This window comes from Mobula hypostoma, chromosome 12 (assembly GCF_963921235.1).
Source record: "Mobula hypostoma chromosome 12, sMobHyp1.1, whole genome shotgun sequence".
Classification (NCBI taxonomy): domain Eukaryota; kingdom Metazoa; phylum Chordata; class Chondrichthyes; order Myliobatiformes; family Myliobatidae; genus Mobula; species Mobula hypostoma.
In genome coordinates, this window is record NC_086108.1 from 42,529,435 (window position 1) to 42,545,664 (window position 16,230).

The following is a 16,230-nucleotide window of genomic DNA, read 5'->3' on the forward strand; positions in this document are numbered from 1 at the left end:
CAGAATGTCCCAAATAAGCAGCTGCCCCAATCGACCAGAATCCACTATACTGTATAAAGCACACAACTTTAATATTAATCACATTAAGTGATCTATAAAACATAGCAATTTAGAATTTATTGAGCAGCGATCTTTAGAAAATTATTTAGCTGCCTGCATCAACCATGGCTAGGTAAATTAGAATGTTTGTCATACAGTTTGTTAAATAACTAAATAAAAGTTTCTAAATTGGTGTTCTTTAATTTTTTTTCATGATTTGTAGCATATACTATTCCTCAATTCTTCATTAAAATATTTTGGAATAATTAAGTAGACAAAATAATTATTAGAAATTATGTTAAAGGATATTTTATATTTTCCTCCATGCATTAAGGTCAGCTTTCAATTCTAGTGTTAAAGACAGTGGTCTTGGCCATCCAAATTTGGAAGTTAAGATTACTAAGAAATTGATGTTTCCTTTAAAACAAAGGTTAACAGTGGCTTCATCTTTCAAGTTTGCAGTTTTCAGTTTAAAGGAATCCACTGTCAAAGAATTTTAACTATCCAAGAGCCAACACTGTTAATGATTATGCATCAGTTAATGAAGTTGATCCAATAGTTGTTCCAGCAGGGAAAGGCCATATACAGTATGATCAGCAACTGGTGAAACTGAACACCCAAGCACAGTTGCCCCATCAAAGACATTAGCAGTATTAAAACTACTCATCTTCTAGAAGTCAGATCAAAGTATTTGTTCCTTTTAAGACCTATCCAATCAAAACAACGTAGCAAGATTTGCAGAAGATACCAGTCCATCCTTGAAACCTTGGAGCAATAAGCAAGAGATAGTACTGCTCGCTGAAGTCATGAGGTCAAGCAGCGAGTGAATGCTCAACAGAATCCTTTGCCTCCACATACGTTACTTGACTCACGATTCTTACAACCAAATACAACCTTTGAACAGGTTTCTGACACTGCCTGGTGTTAACAAAAACACCAGGATTAAGGATATAACTGTTGGAGATTTTATTACATAAAAGCCGCCCAAGCTGGATAATGTGATCCCAATGCTGTTTTTAAAACAAGTCCCTGCAATGGTCAATGTGTCTGAGAGACTAGAGGGTAATTTTGGATCTCTCAGAAAGGCCTTGGAAGTGAAAAATTGGCGAAGTGCACTTGTTTGCCGTGGGCCACAAAGGAAAACAGTCATGACAAATCAGTGAGATTCTTTGGTTTTCTTATTAGCACAAGAAATAAATGGCTCCTGGACTACAGCAAATGAAATTTCCCCAAGATCACCAGATTCAAGGGTATTCCTGCACATGTTTTGATCTCAATTGTACCTAAAGCAAGATTTTTATGGATTGTTTTTCCATGTTTATATTTGCTTTAATTTTGTAATAGATTTTAGTATTGAACAGATAAATCAAATGTAAATAACTTTATGTGCTTTACTTTAAAATGAGGTTTTAACCTTGGCGTTTGATCACTAATGGCCACTTCTTTAAAAAAAAAACACCATTTCCAGCTAATCATTGCATTTGTAACTCTGGCAGATCAGCTTGTCTGAAATCCAAAAGAGATACAGTGCCTATTAAAAAGTATTCACCCCCCCCCACAAGTTTTCATGTTTTATTGTTTTACAACATTGAATCACAGCGGATTTAATTAGGCTTTTTTGACAACAGTAAACAGATCAACAGAAAAAGACTTTCATATCAAAGTGAAAACAAACCTCTACAAAGTGATCTAAATTAGTTACAAATATTAAATGCAAAATAATTGATTGCACAAGTATTCGCCCCCTTCAAGTCAGTACTTAGTAGATGCACCTTTGGCAGCAATACAGACTTGAGTGTGTGTGAATAGGTCTCTTATCAGCTTTGCACATCTGGACACTGCCATTTTCCCTCCATTCTTCTTTACAAAACTGCTCAAGCTCCATTTGATTGCATGGGGATTGTGAATGAACAGCCCTTTTCAAGTCCAACCATAAATTCTCAATAGGATTGGGGTCTAGACTCTGACTTGGCCACTCCAGGACATTAACTTTGTTGTTTTTAAGCCACTTCTGTGTAGCTTTGGCTTTAAGCTTGGGGTCATTGTCTTGCTGGAAAACAAATCTTCTCCCAAGTTGCAGTTCTCTTTCAGACTGCATCAGGATTTCCTGTATTTTGCTGTATTCATTATACCCTCTACCGTCACAAGCCTTCCGGGGTCTGCTGCAGTGAAGCATCTCCATAGCATGATGCAGCCACCACCATGCTTCACGGTAGAGATGGTGTGCTTTTGATTATGTGCAGTGTTTGGCTTACGTCCAACATAGCTTTTAGTCTGACAGCCAAAAAGCTCAATTTTGGTTTCATCAGACCATAGAACCTTCTTCCAGCTGGCTTGTCTCCCACATGCCTTCTGGCAAACTCTAGCTGAGATTTTTTTCCAACAGTGGCTTTCTCTTTGCCACTCTCCCATAAAACAGCAACTGGTGAAGCACCTGGGCAACGGATGGTGTACGTGTAGTCTCTCCCATCTCAGCCACTGAAGCTTGTTATCCTTCCAGAGTTGTCATAAGTCTCTTGGTGGTCTCCCTCACTAGTCCCTTTCTTGCATGGTCATTCAGTTTTTGAGGATGGCCTGCTCTAGGCAGATTTACAGCTGTGCCATATTCTTTCCGTTTCTTGATAATTGGCTTGACGGTACTCCCAAGGAATATACAGTGACAGAAATTTTCTTGTATCCATCTCCCAACCTGTGCTTTTCAATAACCTTTTCAGATTGCTTGGAATGTTCTTTTGTCTTCATGGTGTAGTTTTTGCCAGGATACTGACTCACCAGCAATTGGGCCTTCCAGATACAGGTGTATTTTTGTTACAATCAATTGAAACACCTGACCGCACACAGGGAGATCTCCATTTAACTAATTATGTGACTTGTAAAACCAACTGGCTGTACCAGCATGATTTGGAGTGTGATATTAAAGGGAGTGAATACTTATGCAATGAATTATTTTGTGTTTTACATTTGTAATTAACTTACATCAATTTGTAGAGATCTGTTTTCACAAAGACACAAAGGAGTCTTTTTCTTTTGATCAGTATCAAAAAAGCTAGATTAAATCCAGTATGATTCAATATTGTAAAATAATACACAAAAATTTCTGGAGGGGCTGTGAATACTTTTTATAGGCACTGTAGCTATGTATCTGCTACATTTTTGATGTATGGAGAGATAACAAGTCTTTTCAAAAACTTAACATGCAAAAAGGGCTGCTAAAATTCACATTTTATAGCACAAAATAAATATAATGCATTTGACAAACCATAAAATGGAAGGCAAGAGCAAGCATGAAACTAAACAGTGAAGTTGAAGGGGAAAGGTACTCCAAAATTTACAACTGACATTTGAAAAACAATTTAGGCAAAAATTTCATAATCCTAAAAAAGTTAATACTTCATTCCTTCCTGCTTACCCTGTACACCTCAGACTTTAGATACAAAAGTGAGTCATGTCATCTGCAGAAACACTCTGATGACTCAGCAATTGTTGGGTGTATAAAGGGAGGACAGGAGGATGAATGCAGGGCCCTGGTGGAGGACTTTGACAAATGGTGCTAGCTGAATCATCTGCAGCTCAACAATAGTAAGACAAAGTAGATGGTAATAGGCTTTAGAAAGACTAAGCCTGCATTGCTCCCTGTTACTACTGGTGGTGTGGATGTGATGAGGAACTACACGACCTGGGGGTGCACCTGGATGACAAACTTGAGTGTAGCACCAACACAGAGGCAGTATACAAGAAGGACCAGAGTTGTCTCTACTTTCTGAGGAGACTGAGGTACTTTGGTGTATGCAGGTCAGGGTTTCACATTTTCTACCAGTCTACTGTCGCCAGCACAATCTTCTATGCAGTGGTGTGCTGGGGCAATGGCATCAACATGGGTGATGCCAACATGCTCAATAAACTGATTAGAAAGGCTGGCTCTGTTATAGGAGACACTGTGGTAGAACAAAGAACACTACGGAAAATTGTTGCAGTTCTGTACAATGTTTCTCACCCTCTACGTGCCACCTTGGCTGAACAAAGGAGCACTTTAATAGACCAAGACAACTGCACTGCTCCTAAGAGTGCTATACGAGGTCATTCTTACCATTGGCTCTGTAATGAGTCAATCTGTAGCCAGGGAGTGATGACACCCTCATGTTAGTCTGTTCGTGGTAACTTATTCTTTAATCTTTCTACTTCTCTTCTAATATTTATATCTCTGCACTTGTAATGCTAATATGACACTGTAATTTCCTTTGGAATCAATAGTTTGTCTTCTGAAGGAACCACTATTAGAACTTTAACATCTCAGGGAAATAAAAATGTAAAAACTGCATAATTGAAACAAAATACAAGAACAAGGAAGGGGAAAAGACAAATCATAGACTTAGTTACATTAGCACTTTATATTCCAAGAAAAAGATTCAATTTAAAGTGTCTTTAAAAATGCAGCTAAATCAAATATTATTGCAAAGTAATAAATCAACTTTAATACAAAAATATTCTTTTTGCTATAATATTGAGAGTTCAAGGAGTAAATTGAAATTAAACCTACCTGTAACGGATGTGATAGGGATATTCACGCAGGCTAACCAAAATATCACTTGCATCCATTCAGCTGCTTAATGTAGGGGTTCTCCACATAACCACAGTAGGCTCAGTCAGAATACTTAAAACTTAGTTAAGCAATTAAAATACAGGCTCCACAAGTATGAGGATGTTGACTACCTACAAAGCTCAGCATCATGGTTTTCTCTGCAAAAAATTAATTTGGATCATAAAGGGTGCCGCAATTTTGTGTAATAATGGACCTTTTAATTCTTCAGCAGGCTGGAATCTGCAAAAAGAACAAAAACCCACAGTCTTGTAAATAAATATCATTATTAGTGACTGCCACTAAATAAAAGGCAATGGTGATTACAATGAAAAATTGCAGAAGTGCTTATGTCATGCTGGAAAAACACAAAATTACAAATAGCACTGAATAGAGATTCAAGTGAAACATTATGCTCCAGCTCCCGAATTTTCTCCCTCAAATACAGATCTCCTAATGTGCACATGTCATAGATATACATAGAAACATAGCACATTACAGGCCCTTTGGCCCATGATGTTGTGCCAACCATGTAACCTACTCTAGAAACTAGAATTTCCCTACCGCAAAGCACTCCATTTTTCTAAGCTCCATGTAATCTGAGAGTCTCTTAAAAAACCCTATTGTATCCGCCTCTACCACGGTCACTGGCAGTGCATTCCACGCACCCACCACTGTGTGAAAAACTTACCTCTGACATCTCCCTTGTACCTACTTCCAAGCACCTTAAAACTATGCCCCGTCGTGTTAGCCATTTCAGCCCTGGGAAAAAGCCTCTGACTATCCACATGATCAATGCCTCTCATCATCTTATACACCTCTATCAGGTCACTTCTCATCTTCCATTGCTCCAAGGAGAAAAGGCCGAGTTCACTCAACCTATTCTCATAAGGCATGCTCCCCAATCCAGGCAACATCCTCGTAAAAGGAGGCCTTGAATTTCAAGTGAAAGGCAAATGGTGATGGTGATGGGAAAGAAGTGGGATGCAAGTAAAATAGAAGCAAGCAGGGAATTCGCATTACAGGCCCAAATTCATTGCAACGTCAGGAGTACTTAGTCGTGGTTCAAAAGACATCCTGCATAGAGAAATCTGTTACATAACCCCTCAAATGGAAATCATATCAAGTTGGGAGGGGGAGGTTGCTCAGTCAAATCTATGGGTAACATGGAAAACTGAGTTACTACAGATCACTCTCCTCCCCTTCCAGCCCACCAGAGAGACCCTTCTTAACTTCCTAGTCAAGGAGTTGCAAACCTTTTGGAGAGCATGTGCCCAAATTGGTGATAACTTTCTAAATAATTGTCTAGCATCCCATGGTAACTTTTAGCAGACATCATCATTGATTAATGATCTAGTAACAGTAATTATGGACTACAAGGAAAAAGGTTGAGCCCTGTTCTTTCTTACATACATTCATTGTTTTTCTATTAATAAAAGTGAAACAGAGAGATTGAAATCAATGAAGCATTTTAGATTGTTCAAAAATTAACATTGTCTTTTAAAAAAAATTAAAAAGTAACATTTCTAAATAGTATTGTAGCTGTTTACTATCTAAATACTAATATGTACATCAGTCTGCAAGGAGTTCAAAGTGCATCATCAAATGTCAGGTATTCTTGTTATCATTTAGCTGACACCAAGCCAGTGTGAGACTTTTCCTATGGAAACATCTCATTATTCTTCAAATTGTATAAAATCATTCATTGCTTCATTTGGTATTAATGATAATCATTATGTATTTTTATGGTGGAATTTACAGAATCATGGGCAGCACTGCATGTAGTATGCCAAAAAAATTTTGCACATGCCATCTTGGGCATGCATACTTTAGGTTTGGCACTCCTGTGGGCCTAGTCCATTCTTCCATCCCCACAAACTACTTAGTTTGCCGTATAACCCAAAGGAGGTGCAACACCAGTTCTTTTACCTTTTCCGTTCCCACCAAGTTTCCTAAACACAAAATACTCTGCAGATGCTGGGGTCGAAGCAACACTCACAACACGCTGGAGGAACTTAGCAGGTCAGGCAGCATCTGTGGAAACGATCAGTCAACGTTTCGGGCCGCCGTAAGTTTCCACAGACGCTGCCCGACCTGCTGAGTTCCTCCAGCGTGTTGTGAGTGTTGCTTTTAAGTTTCCTAAACAGTTGTCTCAACAGAAGCACTACAAATAGTGGGTTGGATTCAATATTCTAAATGGGACAGCACAGGAGCATAGTGGTTAGCACAACGCTTCACAGCACTAGTGACACAGGTTCAATTCCCACTGCCGCCTGTAAGGAGCTTGTGCGCTGTCTCTGTGACCACATGGATTTTCTCCGGGTGCTCTGATTTCCTCCCACAGTCCAATTTCACCCCAGTATTGGTTAGTAGGTTACGTCTTTTGCAGGAAGACAATGTTGAGAGGACAAAATTGGAAGTGTATTGCCTGCTTCTTCCTGGTTACACATTTCTGGATTTCGAATGATGGTCAAGGAAGAGGCAAGTACAAAGGTGAAAGCAGAAGTTCAAGAAATTGAATAGACGGGGTGGGGTGGGAACCATAATTATGGGAAACGCATCACATTGGAGCCATGAACAGAACGAATATGACAGAGCTTAAAAAAAACAGGCAGAACAGTATGAAGTCCATTCAAGAATCTGGAGGAAGAGGTAGTGGTATGATCAAGATAGCAACCAACGTCAGAAGGACTAATGGGTACTGGTTGCTAATCTATCTCCTGAGATGGAGATAAAGATCAGGGAAACAAATAGATGGATCATGGATAACAGAGCAGGGTAGAGACTGGCAGCACAAGATAAACAATGGAGCAGCCAGGAGAGTAAATAATAATTACATTCCAAATATTACATTTTTAATTTGGATGCATTAAGTGGAATTAAAAGTTGTTGTTAAAGGAAGGCAAAGTTTGGCTGGAATTACGGTTCAGAGAAGTGGTGAAATGCCTTTTGTATAGAATTGTAGAGGGATTGTATATTCCTGGTGAAAATGAGTCAAAAGGGACCAAGAAACTCCCTGGTGAAATCGTAATATCAATTCCTTAAACCGTCTTGGGTTTAACACAAATACAAATGATTGTTCCAGATTAAAACTCCGTCTGCCAGCTCCCGTTCTGTTCCCAGATTTTAATCTGGTTCATGCCTTACTTTCAAGTACGTATACGCAGCAGTGCCATCATTCTGGCATAAGGACTAACTGTATTAAAGACTTCCTCCAAGGGCCGGTAAGAGTCATCTACCGTTTGTAGCTCTACGGGTGCTTAGAACAGTGGCACAGCTAGAGCCCACTGAATCACCACTATACACAAACTCACAAATAAAACGTAAGATCCAAATAGAGAAATTCAAAAAAAAATGTACAAATTCGAACCAGTGACATTGAAGACTTTTAAAGTGAGATTTTTAAAAAGCGATAGCCGCAGTGGTGAAAGTCAGAAAGCCAAGAGTTTACCATGAATAATGTAATCAATGCTAAATAATGGACAGAACTGAGTAAACAAACTTTAATCTGATACCAACCAGCATAGCAGTCCGTAGTTGAAAGTTTCAGAATCCTGCTCGACTTTTGTTGGGGATTACTGCTATTTGATGCCTCCGACCGTGACGAACCATTGTAATTCAAACAACTCGAAGCGACCAGTTTACCCGGACGTTGCACGTTTAGTATCAACGCCAGGTCTGCCTTCACTGCAACCTCTTTCACTGGGTAAGAGAAACTACCACTTCCACCGCTACCTTCGTGGTTGAACACTCACAGTGCAGTTCATCAATTCAATGCCCGAGAACACTCTTTCTGGTCATGGCACAACCTTCCAAACTCACGTCAACGGCAGTTTACATGAAGAACCATTGGTTCAAATTTGAATCGAACCCGGGGGGAAGGCGGGGTTTGGGCTCGCCAATCTATGATGATGTAAGGGCGTAACGCTGAAGGAAGAATTGAGGATACCGAAGAAGAGAAAACTTGGCTGTCAAATTCGTATCCAATCTGAGGTGAAATAGTCAATCCACTTAGATTTCCCCTTGTGAATGTCGCCAATTAGCATATTCCTGACAGTAGGTGTACCTATAGCTCGCAGAAATACTCTAACCACAGTGTAAGGACACTTGCCTCTACCAGACATTGAGGGTCCTATGTTAAAGCTTCCAGGACGCTTCACACGTGTACTATTTAAAAATGAAACACTGGCTGCTGCCTTGTAAGAGTACATTTTTACCGTGTGGTGTCCTTCACTTTAAGACACTGAAAATATTCCTAAAATAACGATGGGCTAATTTCAAGTAGCAGGGGTACTCACGGGTAAAGACTGACAAATCACTTAGACCCGACTCCTGAGAGTTTCTCTATTACTTTACCTCTTATGGTGGTCTACACACAAGGGTTTTAAAGACAGAAGCGTAGAGATAGTCAACACTTAGGTTGATTTATTTTTTAAACTTCCTAAATCAGAAGGCTGGAAAATAGTCAGCATGATTCCCTTGTTCATAAAGGAAGGCAAAAGGCAGGAGCTAAAGGCTAGTTAGCTATCAAGATGCTAGAGTCAACAGCCATTCAGCAAAGAAACAGTCTTCAGCCTACCATCTCAATGCTGACCATCAAGTAACCATTTAAACAGATCCAATTTTACAGCAATTTGCCTGTGGCCTTCTATGCTGATTCTATAGCTCTTCTAGATCGTTCTTATATTTGCAAGTCTCTGGCACTTCTTAGGCAGATTATAATCAGCCTGTGAGAAGAGAAATCTTTCTCAAATCTCCTCTAAACCTACCATACCTTACCTCAAAACAGGGGTGCCCGACCTGGGGTTCCTGGTTAATAGCAGGGGTACATGGCATAAAAAACGATGGGGACTAACTCCTGCCTTAAAGCCATATCTTCTGATTTTATGCACTTTCACTAGGAAGAAAGGCTATCTGCTGTGTATATAACCCTCATCGTTCGTACAGCTAAATTAGGCTAAAGAAATATTTCCCTCAGTGGTGTTAGGCATTAAGTAGAAAGGCAAAAAATACATATTACAAATCATTTAATATTCTGTTACTCTATGTCTGAATATATACATAATACTGTTTACAATTTAATCATTCCTGTATGACTACTATATGAAACCACTGTAATTTATGGATTCACTTTCTATCAAATATTGTAAATATTGTTAACATTCCGTTCATATTTCTGGGCTCCAGTCTGGAAGATTATTCAAAACAAAAGGTTAAATGAGTCTTTTATTAAGTTACTCATTGTTCATTAATTGGAATAGGTACTGATCTGCACATTCTTAAATGAGATGCAGTAAAGTATTTCTGTGCAACATCATTTAATTAAAAATAAATCACTGAACTTTAATAATCTTTCAATTCAGGTCACACTTTGAGTTTAATTAATAAAACTGAGAAATGCTTAGAAATTTTGCACATGCTTATTATTGTATCAGGCAAATATCAATTAATACATAATACATTACAAAAGTCCAGAATGAGTTGTGATTTTATGCTATGTGATCCAAATTACATTTTCAGCAGTCTAAAACTACACTCATATGTGCATATAAAAATGTTACTTTTGATAGTCAATTCATTTCAAAGAGCTCACTGCCAGGTTAACCTGTGAGCTTTGAAAGCTGTGGATGTTTGCTCTACCCCATTAATTTCCATGAAAAATCCAACTGGCAGTGCAGGATTCCTACAAAGTTGGAAAGGTATACAATTATAGTCACCTTCAGAGTCATGAGTCAAGATGGATTGCCAGGGATTGTAGGTTACAGTTGCTTATTGTAATTATTGTCAGAGATTATGGGAAGAAGTCATTCAGATTGAGAGTAGCATTATGGGAAGAAGTCATTCAGATTGAGAGTAGGCTTTTGAAAGAATCATAACGTGGGGTGCAACAAGACGCAGAAGCCACATAGACTTGAGAGTCGACGGCCCTGCCCAAGCAGACTACTGATCAGGCAGTCCTGGGTGGCACCAAATCGTCTATGTCAGTTGCAAGATGGGACTCCAATAAACTGAAGAGAGGAAGTGCAACCTGCTACAATGAAACTACTTCAGGACTGAAAAATTACAAAGTAGCAACACAGTGAGTGGAAAGTATAAAGGAAATGTAATTTTTGAAGAAAAAAAATCCATGCTGTAAAATGCTCAAGCTAACTAATTCACACAATCTTGTGAACCTGGATATTTCACAAGCAGAAAGCTGATTTTCCGGAGATGCTGAACTGTCATCAGATGAAGAATTGTCAGATAAGGAACAGATCACAGCTTTGAACAACATGGCAAAAGATTAAACCAATGCTCTGGAAAGGGAGGGAAACAATGTCACCACAGTTGGAAGCAGCATTGAAAGATAATAAACTGCACAGGAAGAGGGTGAAAGCTATGCTGCTTACTAAAAAGAATGCAATGAAGATACAGTATGGAAGTCAAGCAGAAAATGTTTGCAGAGTGTTGTTTGTTTAAAAATCTTCCACACAAGTTAATGCTGGATTATCTTCAAAAAAGCCTTTAAGGTATTGCAATTCCTAGCTCTCAAGTTAGCCTAGAAACTCAGGGCATTGTGTTTATTGAATCTGAACAAGAAGTTATTGCAGCATTAGTATTGAAACAAAGTTAAAGATATTCAAATAGAAGGTTTGTTCATTGTTGTCAATGTAGTGGATATTAGATTTAAAATGAATTGCACACAAAGCTGTAGTTGCATATGAAAATGTTCTGACACAGATACAACCCTTGAAAGTGGGTATGAAGGACCAACAGAGGTGACAAGACATAGCTAATATGGTAATACAGTTTGCATTGCAAGACACTTGGCTTCTCTTTCATTCCATGGAGGGACATATTGGTGCATTAATTGATCTTAAGTGCAGGTGATTGGCAAGATCTGGAGGGAATTGGTGGGAATGTGAGGAGAATAAGATAGGTTTAGTGTTGAATTACTGGGAATGGGTGTTTGATGGCTGGTGCAGACCAATTGGACTGAAGGTTCCATTTCCATTTTGCATCACTCTGAGTGGGTGCCACAGCTCTAATTTTGGTCCAGTCAACAGCTACCATGAATTCCCAGTGTCAGTGATAAATGACTAAAGGAGAGCATAAATGAAGCTGGAAAGTGGAAAAGAAGAGGAACAACACTGGTCGGAAGAAAAAGTAGAATAGCTCATAGAAACCGCAAGTCTGATTTTTTAAAAATGGACCAAGAATAGAAAAAAATTTGGAAAAACAAGTCTGTACTCTGAAGCCAGGGTATGATAGTGGTTGATGACAAAGATTAGTCCAAACAAGAGACACATGGTGAGTGAATGAAGCAGGAGCAGGCTACCCAGTCCCTCACATCTGCTCTGCCACTTAAGATAAAGGTTTACCTGATTGCGGTCTCAACCCATGCTAACTTTTCATTCTCTTTCCTATCAAATATTTATCTACCCTAGTCTATCCAACCTTTCTGTACAAGTTAATCTGTCTGAGTGAGTCTAGGAAACCTTATATGATTTCAATTCATTAACAACCTTAAGGAAAACAGTAATGTATTCCAGATATGATGCAAGGAGTATCCTAAATAACTAAAGCAAAACCTTCATAATTTAATATCAAATTTCCCTTTGCAACAATGATCTTCTATTACTGTTTCTAATTGCAAGCAAAACATGTATATTAGCCTTTTGAGGATAATGCAAGACACCTAAATACCTCTGACAAACACTGCAGTCTCTCAGCATTTACATACTCTCGTTTTTCATTAAAAAAAAGGTACAATTGTTTCCATTTGCCAGATCTTTGCATGTTCACTTGACTTGATAGCCCTTTGTATCCTGCACAGTTTATTATCCTATCTTTATATCAACAACAAATTTAGCTAATAACTCAAAGTTTAAAGAGGAAATAGAATCATTGCAACGTACAAAACAGAAACAGGCCCTTTGGCCAAGTCTGCTCTGGTCATTGAGCACCAATTTACACTGATGCTATATTTACCCTTTAAAAAATCTCCCATATTATCAGCTGCTTAAGGACATAATATCTAGTTCCTTGTATATGGTTCTAAAGGATATGCTCTACAGTCTTAGATCTAAGAGGTTGCTATAAACAGTCAGTGGCCAATGATGGATCATGACTGTCATTATTCAAGTTAGCCATCAAATTGTCTGTTAGGGAACTTTAGATTGAGAACCTTGGTCCATAAAATAAGCAACAGGCAGATTAAGGCCCATCAATTTAGTTCATAATCTGGGAAATGAATGATTAGGCCCCAGGCAGACAGTAGATCATGGGTCCTCTCAGTACTCTGTTGTTCCACAACAGCAAGAGGCAGACAGTTCCAGGGAAGACAAGAGTTCAAGTTAGATGCCTTCCATGGGAAAGCTATGGATACATACACAGCAAAGTCGGAAATGTAAAAGAGACAACTACTGCTCACAAATTAGAAAAAAAAGAGGAAAGTCAGGATGAAAGATCACGTGAAAACAAAGGTAGGAAGACTTACATGGCACCAAAGTAGCGCCTTTGAATTCATATTTTTAGAAGGGAAACAAATATGTTGTGTTGTTACTTTCATTGTAGCTGCTAGACATTAAATATTTGTATTAAGATTTATGTAAATTGTGAACTGCACCAAGCATGTTCAAAGAGGAAGAAAATTATGCTGCTGGAACAATGAGTTACTATGAGAACTGCCTGATGAGTTACTGAAATCACTAATGTCTGAAGTGGATACTTTAGAGATGTTCAATAATATCCTAAATTTTTTTTTAAATGTGGAAGAGAATATTAAAATAACTAGGTAAAGTTGCATTTGCTGAAGTTTATAATGTTGTATGCATATCTCTAAAACATACATTAAGTTTAATTCAGTTAAGAATTATCTGAATGGGGTAATCAATGTACAAGGGTTTGCACAAGTTTGTTATCTCCTTCCATTCTCTCACTCAACCACTGATGCACAGTAGCAGCAGCTGGGTACCATTTACAGGACGCACTGCAGCAGCTCACCACATTCCTGAGGAAGCGACCTGAGTCCAAATTCAAGTCTACCAGCAGGTTGCAAGGGCACAGCAAAAACAAAACACCACTAGGTGGAAATTCCCCCAAGCGTCACTTTCGCTCGGTTAAAGTTGTGGAATGCCCTCCCTGACACAATTGTGGGTGTACTCATGCCTCATGGACTGCAGCTCACCATCGCCTACTCAGGGCAATTAAATGCTGGTTTAGCCTGTGAAGGCCAAATGCCTTGAATAAAAAAATGTAAAACAACGCATGTGAGTATGCCTTTAAGATCAATTATTGCCCAGAGTATGCTGATGAACGGTTGGCTCTTTCACTCCTGTTTAGTATGAGAATAGTTGCCTTCAATAAGGACTTATTTTAAATCTCGATCGGGTCTGAACAGCAGTGTTCTCGCGACTTTATTGGGGAAAAGTGGACTAACCCTGTACATTAAAAGAAAGGAAAATAATAATTCTGAAAGCCTACTTAACCACATGCCCTGGAGTAAATCTAAAAATGCCAATACGCTTAAAATCATTCAAAATTTGCAATACAAATTAACAAAGTTGCCTTGTAGCCACACTCACAACACCTGGAGGAACTCAGCAGGTCAGGCAGCATCCATAGAAATGATCAGTCAATGTTTCGGGCTGGAACCCTTCCTCAGGACTGAAGAGGGAAGGGGCAGAGGCCCTATAAAGAAGGTGGGGGGAGGATGGGAAGGAGAAGGCTGGTAGATTCCGGGTGAAAATCCAGTAAGGGGAAAGATAAAGGGGTGGGGGAGGGGAGGCAGGGAGGTGATAGGCAGGAAAGGTGAAGAAAGAATAGGGGAAAACACAATGGGTAGTAGAAGGAGGTGGAACCATGAGGGAGGTGATAGGCAGCTGGGAGAGGGGGCAGAGTGACATAGGGATAGAGGAAGGGAGGGGGAGGGAATTACCGGAAGTTGGAGAATTCTATGTTCATACCAAGGGGCTGGAGACTACCTAGATGGTATATGAGGTGTTGCTCCTTCAACCTGAGTTTAGCCTCATCATGGCAGTAGAGGAGGCCACGTATGGACATATCTGAATGGGAGTGGGAAGCAGAGTTGAAGTGGGTGGCTACTGGGAGATCCTGTCTGTTGTGACGGACAGAGCGGAGGTGCTCGACGAAACGGTCCCCCAATCTGCGTCGGGTTTCACCGATGTAGAGGAGGCCGCACCGGGAGCACCGGATGCAATAGATGACCCCAACAGACTCACAAGTGAAGTGTTGCTTCACCTGGAAGGACTGTTTGGGACCCTGAATGTTGGCAAGAGAGGAGGTGTAGGGACAGGTGTAGCACTTGCGCTTACAGGGATAAGTGCCGGGTGGGAGATCCGTGGGGAGGGACGTGTGGATTAGGGAGTCGCGGAGGGACCGATCCCTGCGGAAAGCGGAGAGGGAAAGATGTGCTTAGTGGTGGGGTCCTGTTGAGGGTGGCGGAAGTTGCGGAGGATAATGTGCTGGATCCGGAGGCCGGTGGGGTGGTACAGCCTTATAGCCGTCTCTCATCATCTACATCCAATTTTGAGTAGGATCTTCAAGCACTTTTTCCGCTGTTAAATGGTTGGAAATAACCTATAAGTAAACAAGAGAAGATCTGCAGATGCAGGAAATCCAAGCAACACACACAAAATGCTGGAGGAACTCAGCAGGCCAGGCAGCATCTCTGGGGGGTGGGGGGGGAGTATAGTCGAGGTTTCAGGGCAAGAACCTTCGCCGAAGGGTCTACTGAGCCTGTTCAATTCCTCCAGCATTTTGTGTGGGGTACACATAAGCTGTCCAGTTAGCTACCCAGGGCTAACCCTACGGCAGCTTCCAAACTTCTGAATACCCATTTAAATTACCGTCAGTAACTTGGGAAAATCGTGACAACTTCTGACGCTTGCAAAAAGAAAATATCTGCAGAATCCGAGCCTCCTTGGCGGCGCGCAATTCTAAATGCGGCAATAAATACATAATTTCAAAATAACTTTAAAATAAAGTGCTACAAATATAGTCAAACAAAATAAGATTGATAGCAAACTTAGCTTGTGGAGAAAAGTAGATAATTGGTCAAATTTACGGAGATATGTTGGAAAACTAGAGACATCGCCCTTCCCGGTTTACTACTCCTTTTCCAGGTTTGATCCGGTGCTGGTGAAGTAGAGATGTCTCACCTGCAGGTGCCCAAGGTTAAGGAGAGACAAAAACTGGGACAAAACACTTAGGAATAGGAAATAACAAATAAACCGCCATATCCTGAATTATACTAAAGACAGCGAGACAATTAATTCCACGATATGCGCTGGAACATCCAAACCTTATGCACGGGAGTCTTGACCATTCTCTTCTGCCATAGCTGCAGCTTCCTCGTCACCATAACAACTGTGACGAGCCCCGGCCCTTCGTCTCAGAGCCCGATTCAAATTTGATCCAATGGCAGCGCGCGTTTGCCTAATTTATGCAACCGCCGTTGGTGCGGACTTTGAAAGATTGAGTAAACTCGCAGAAAGGCGGAAACACGCTTCCTGCGCTGGGACAGCGAGTCCCACCGGACCAGCCGGCTGGCAGCACCGTGACTGGCAACGGATGTGTGCGATCACTCCCCGAGAGGGCGGAGGGAGAAGCGC

At 40.2% G+C, this 16,230-nt stretch overlaps 1 protein-coding gene across 3 annotated transcripts in view; it reads right to left on the reverse strand.

Moving 5' to 3' along the window:
* Positions 1 to 15,973, reverse strand: part of gpsm2 (G protein signaling modulator 2) — a 70,191-nt gene extending 54,218 nt beyond the window's left edge. Inside the window, exons 1-2 of one of the 3 annotated variants that reach the window (XM_063063908.1) lie at positions 15,921 to 15,973; positions 4,577 to 4,858 (exon numbers count right to left, since the gene is read on the reverse strand). In XM_063063908.1, coding sequence (XP_062919978.1) covers positions 4,577 to 4,635 — 59 coding nt within the window. In that variant the 5' untranslated portion in view covers positions 4,636 to 4,858; positions 15,921 to 15,973. Of the gene's footprint in view, positions 1 to 4,576; positions 4,859 to 8,134; positions 8,476 to 15,920 lie in introns of those variants that run through there. The other 2 variants (XM_063063907.1, XM_063063909.1) reach the window with 2 other exon arrangements.
* Between the last annotated feature and the right edge of the window lie 257 nt (positions 15,974 to 16,230).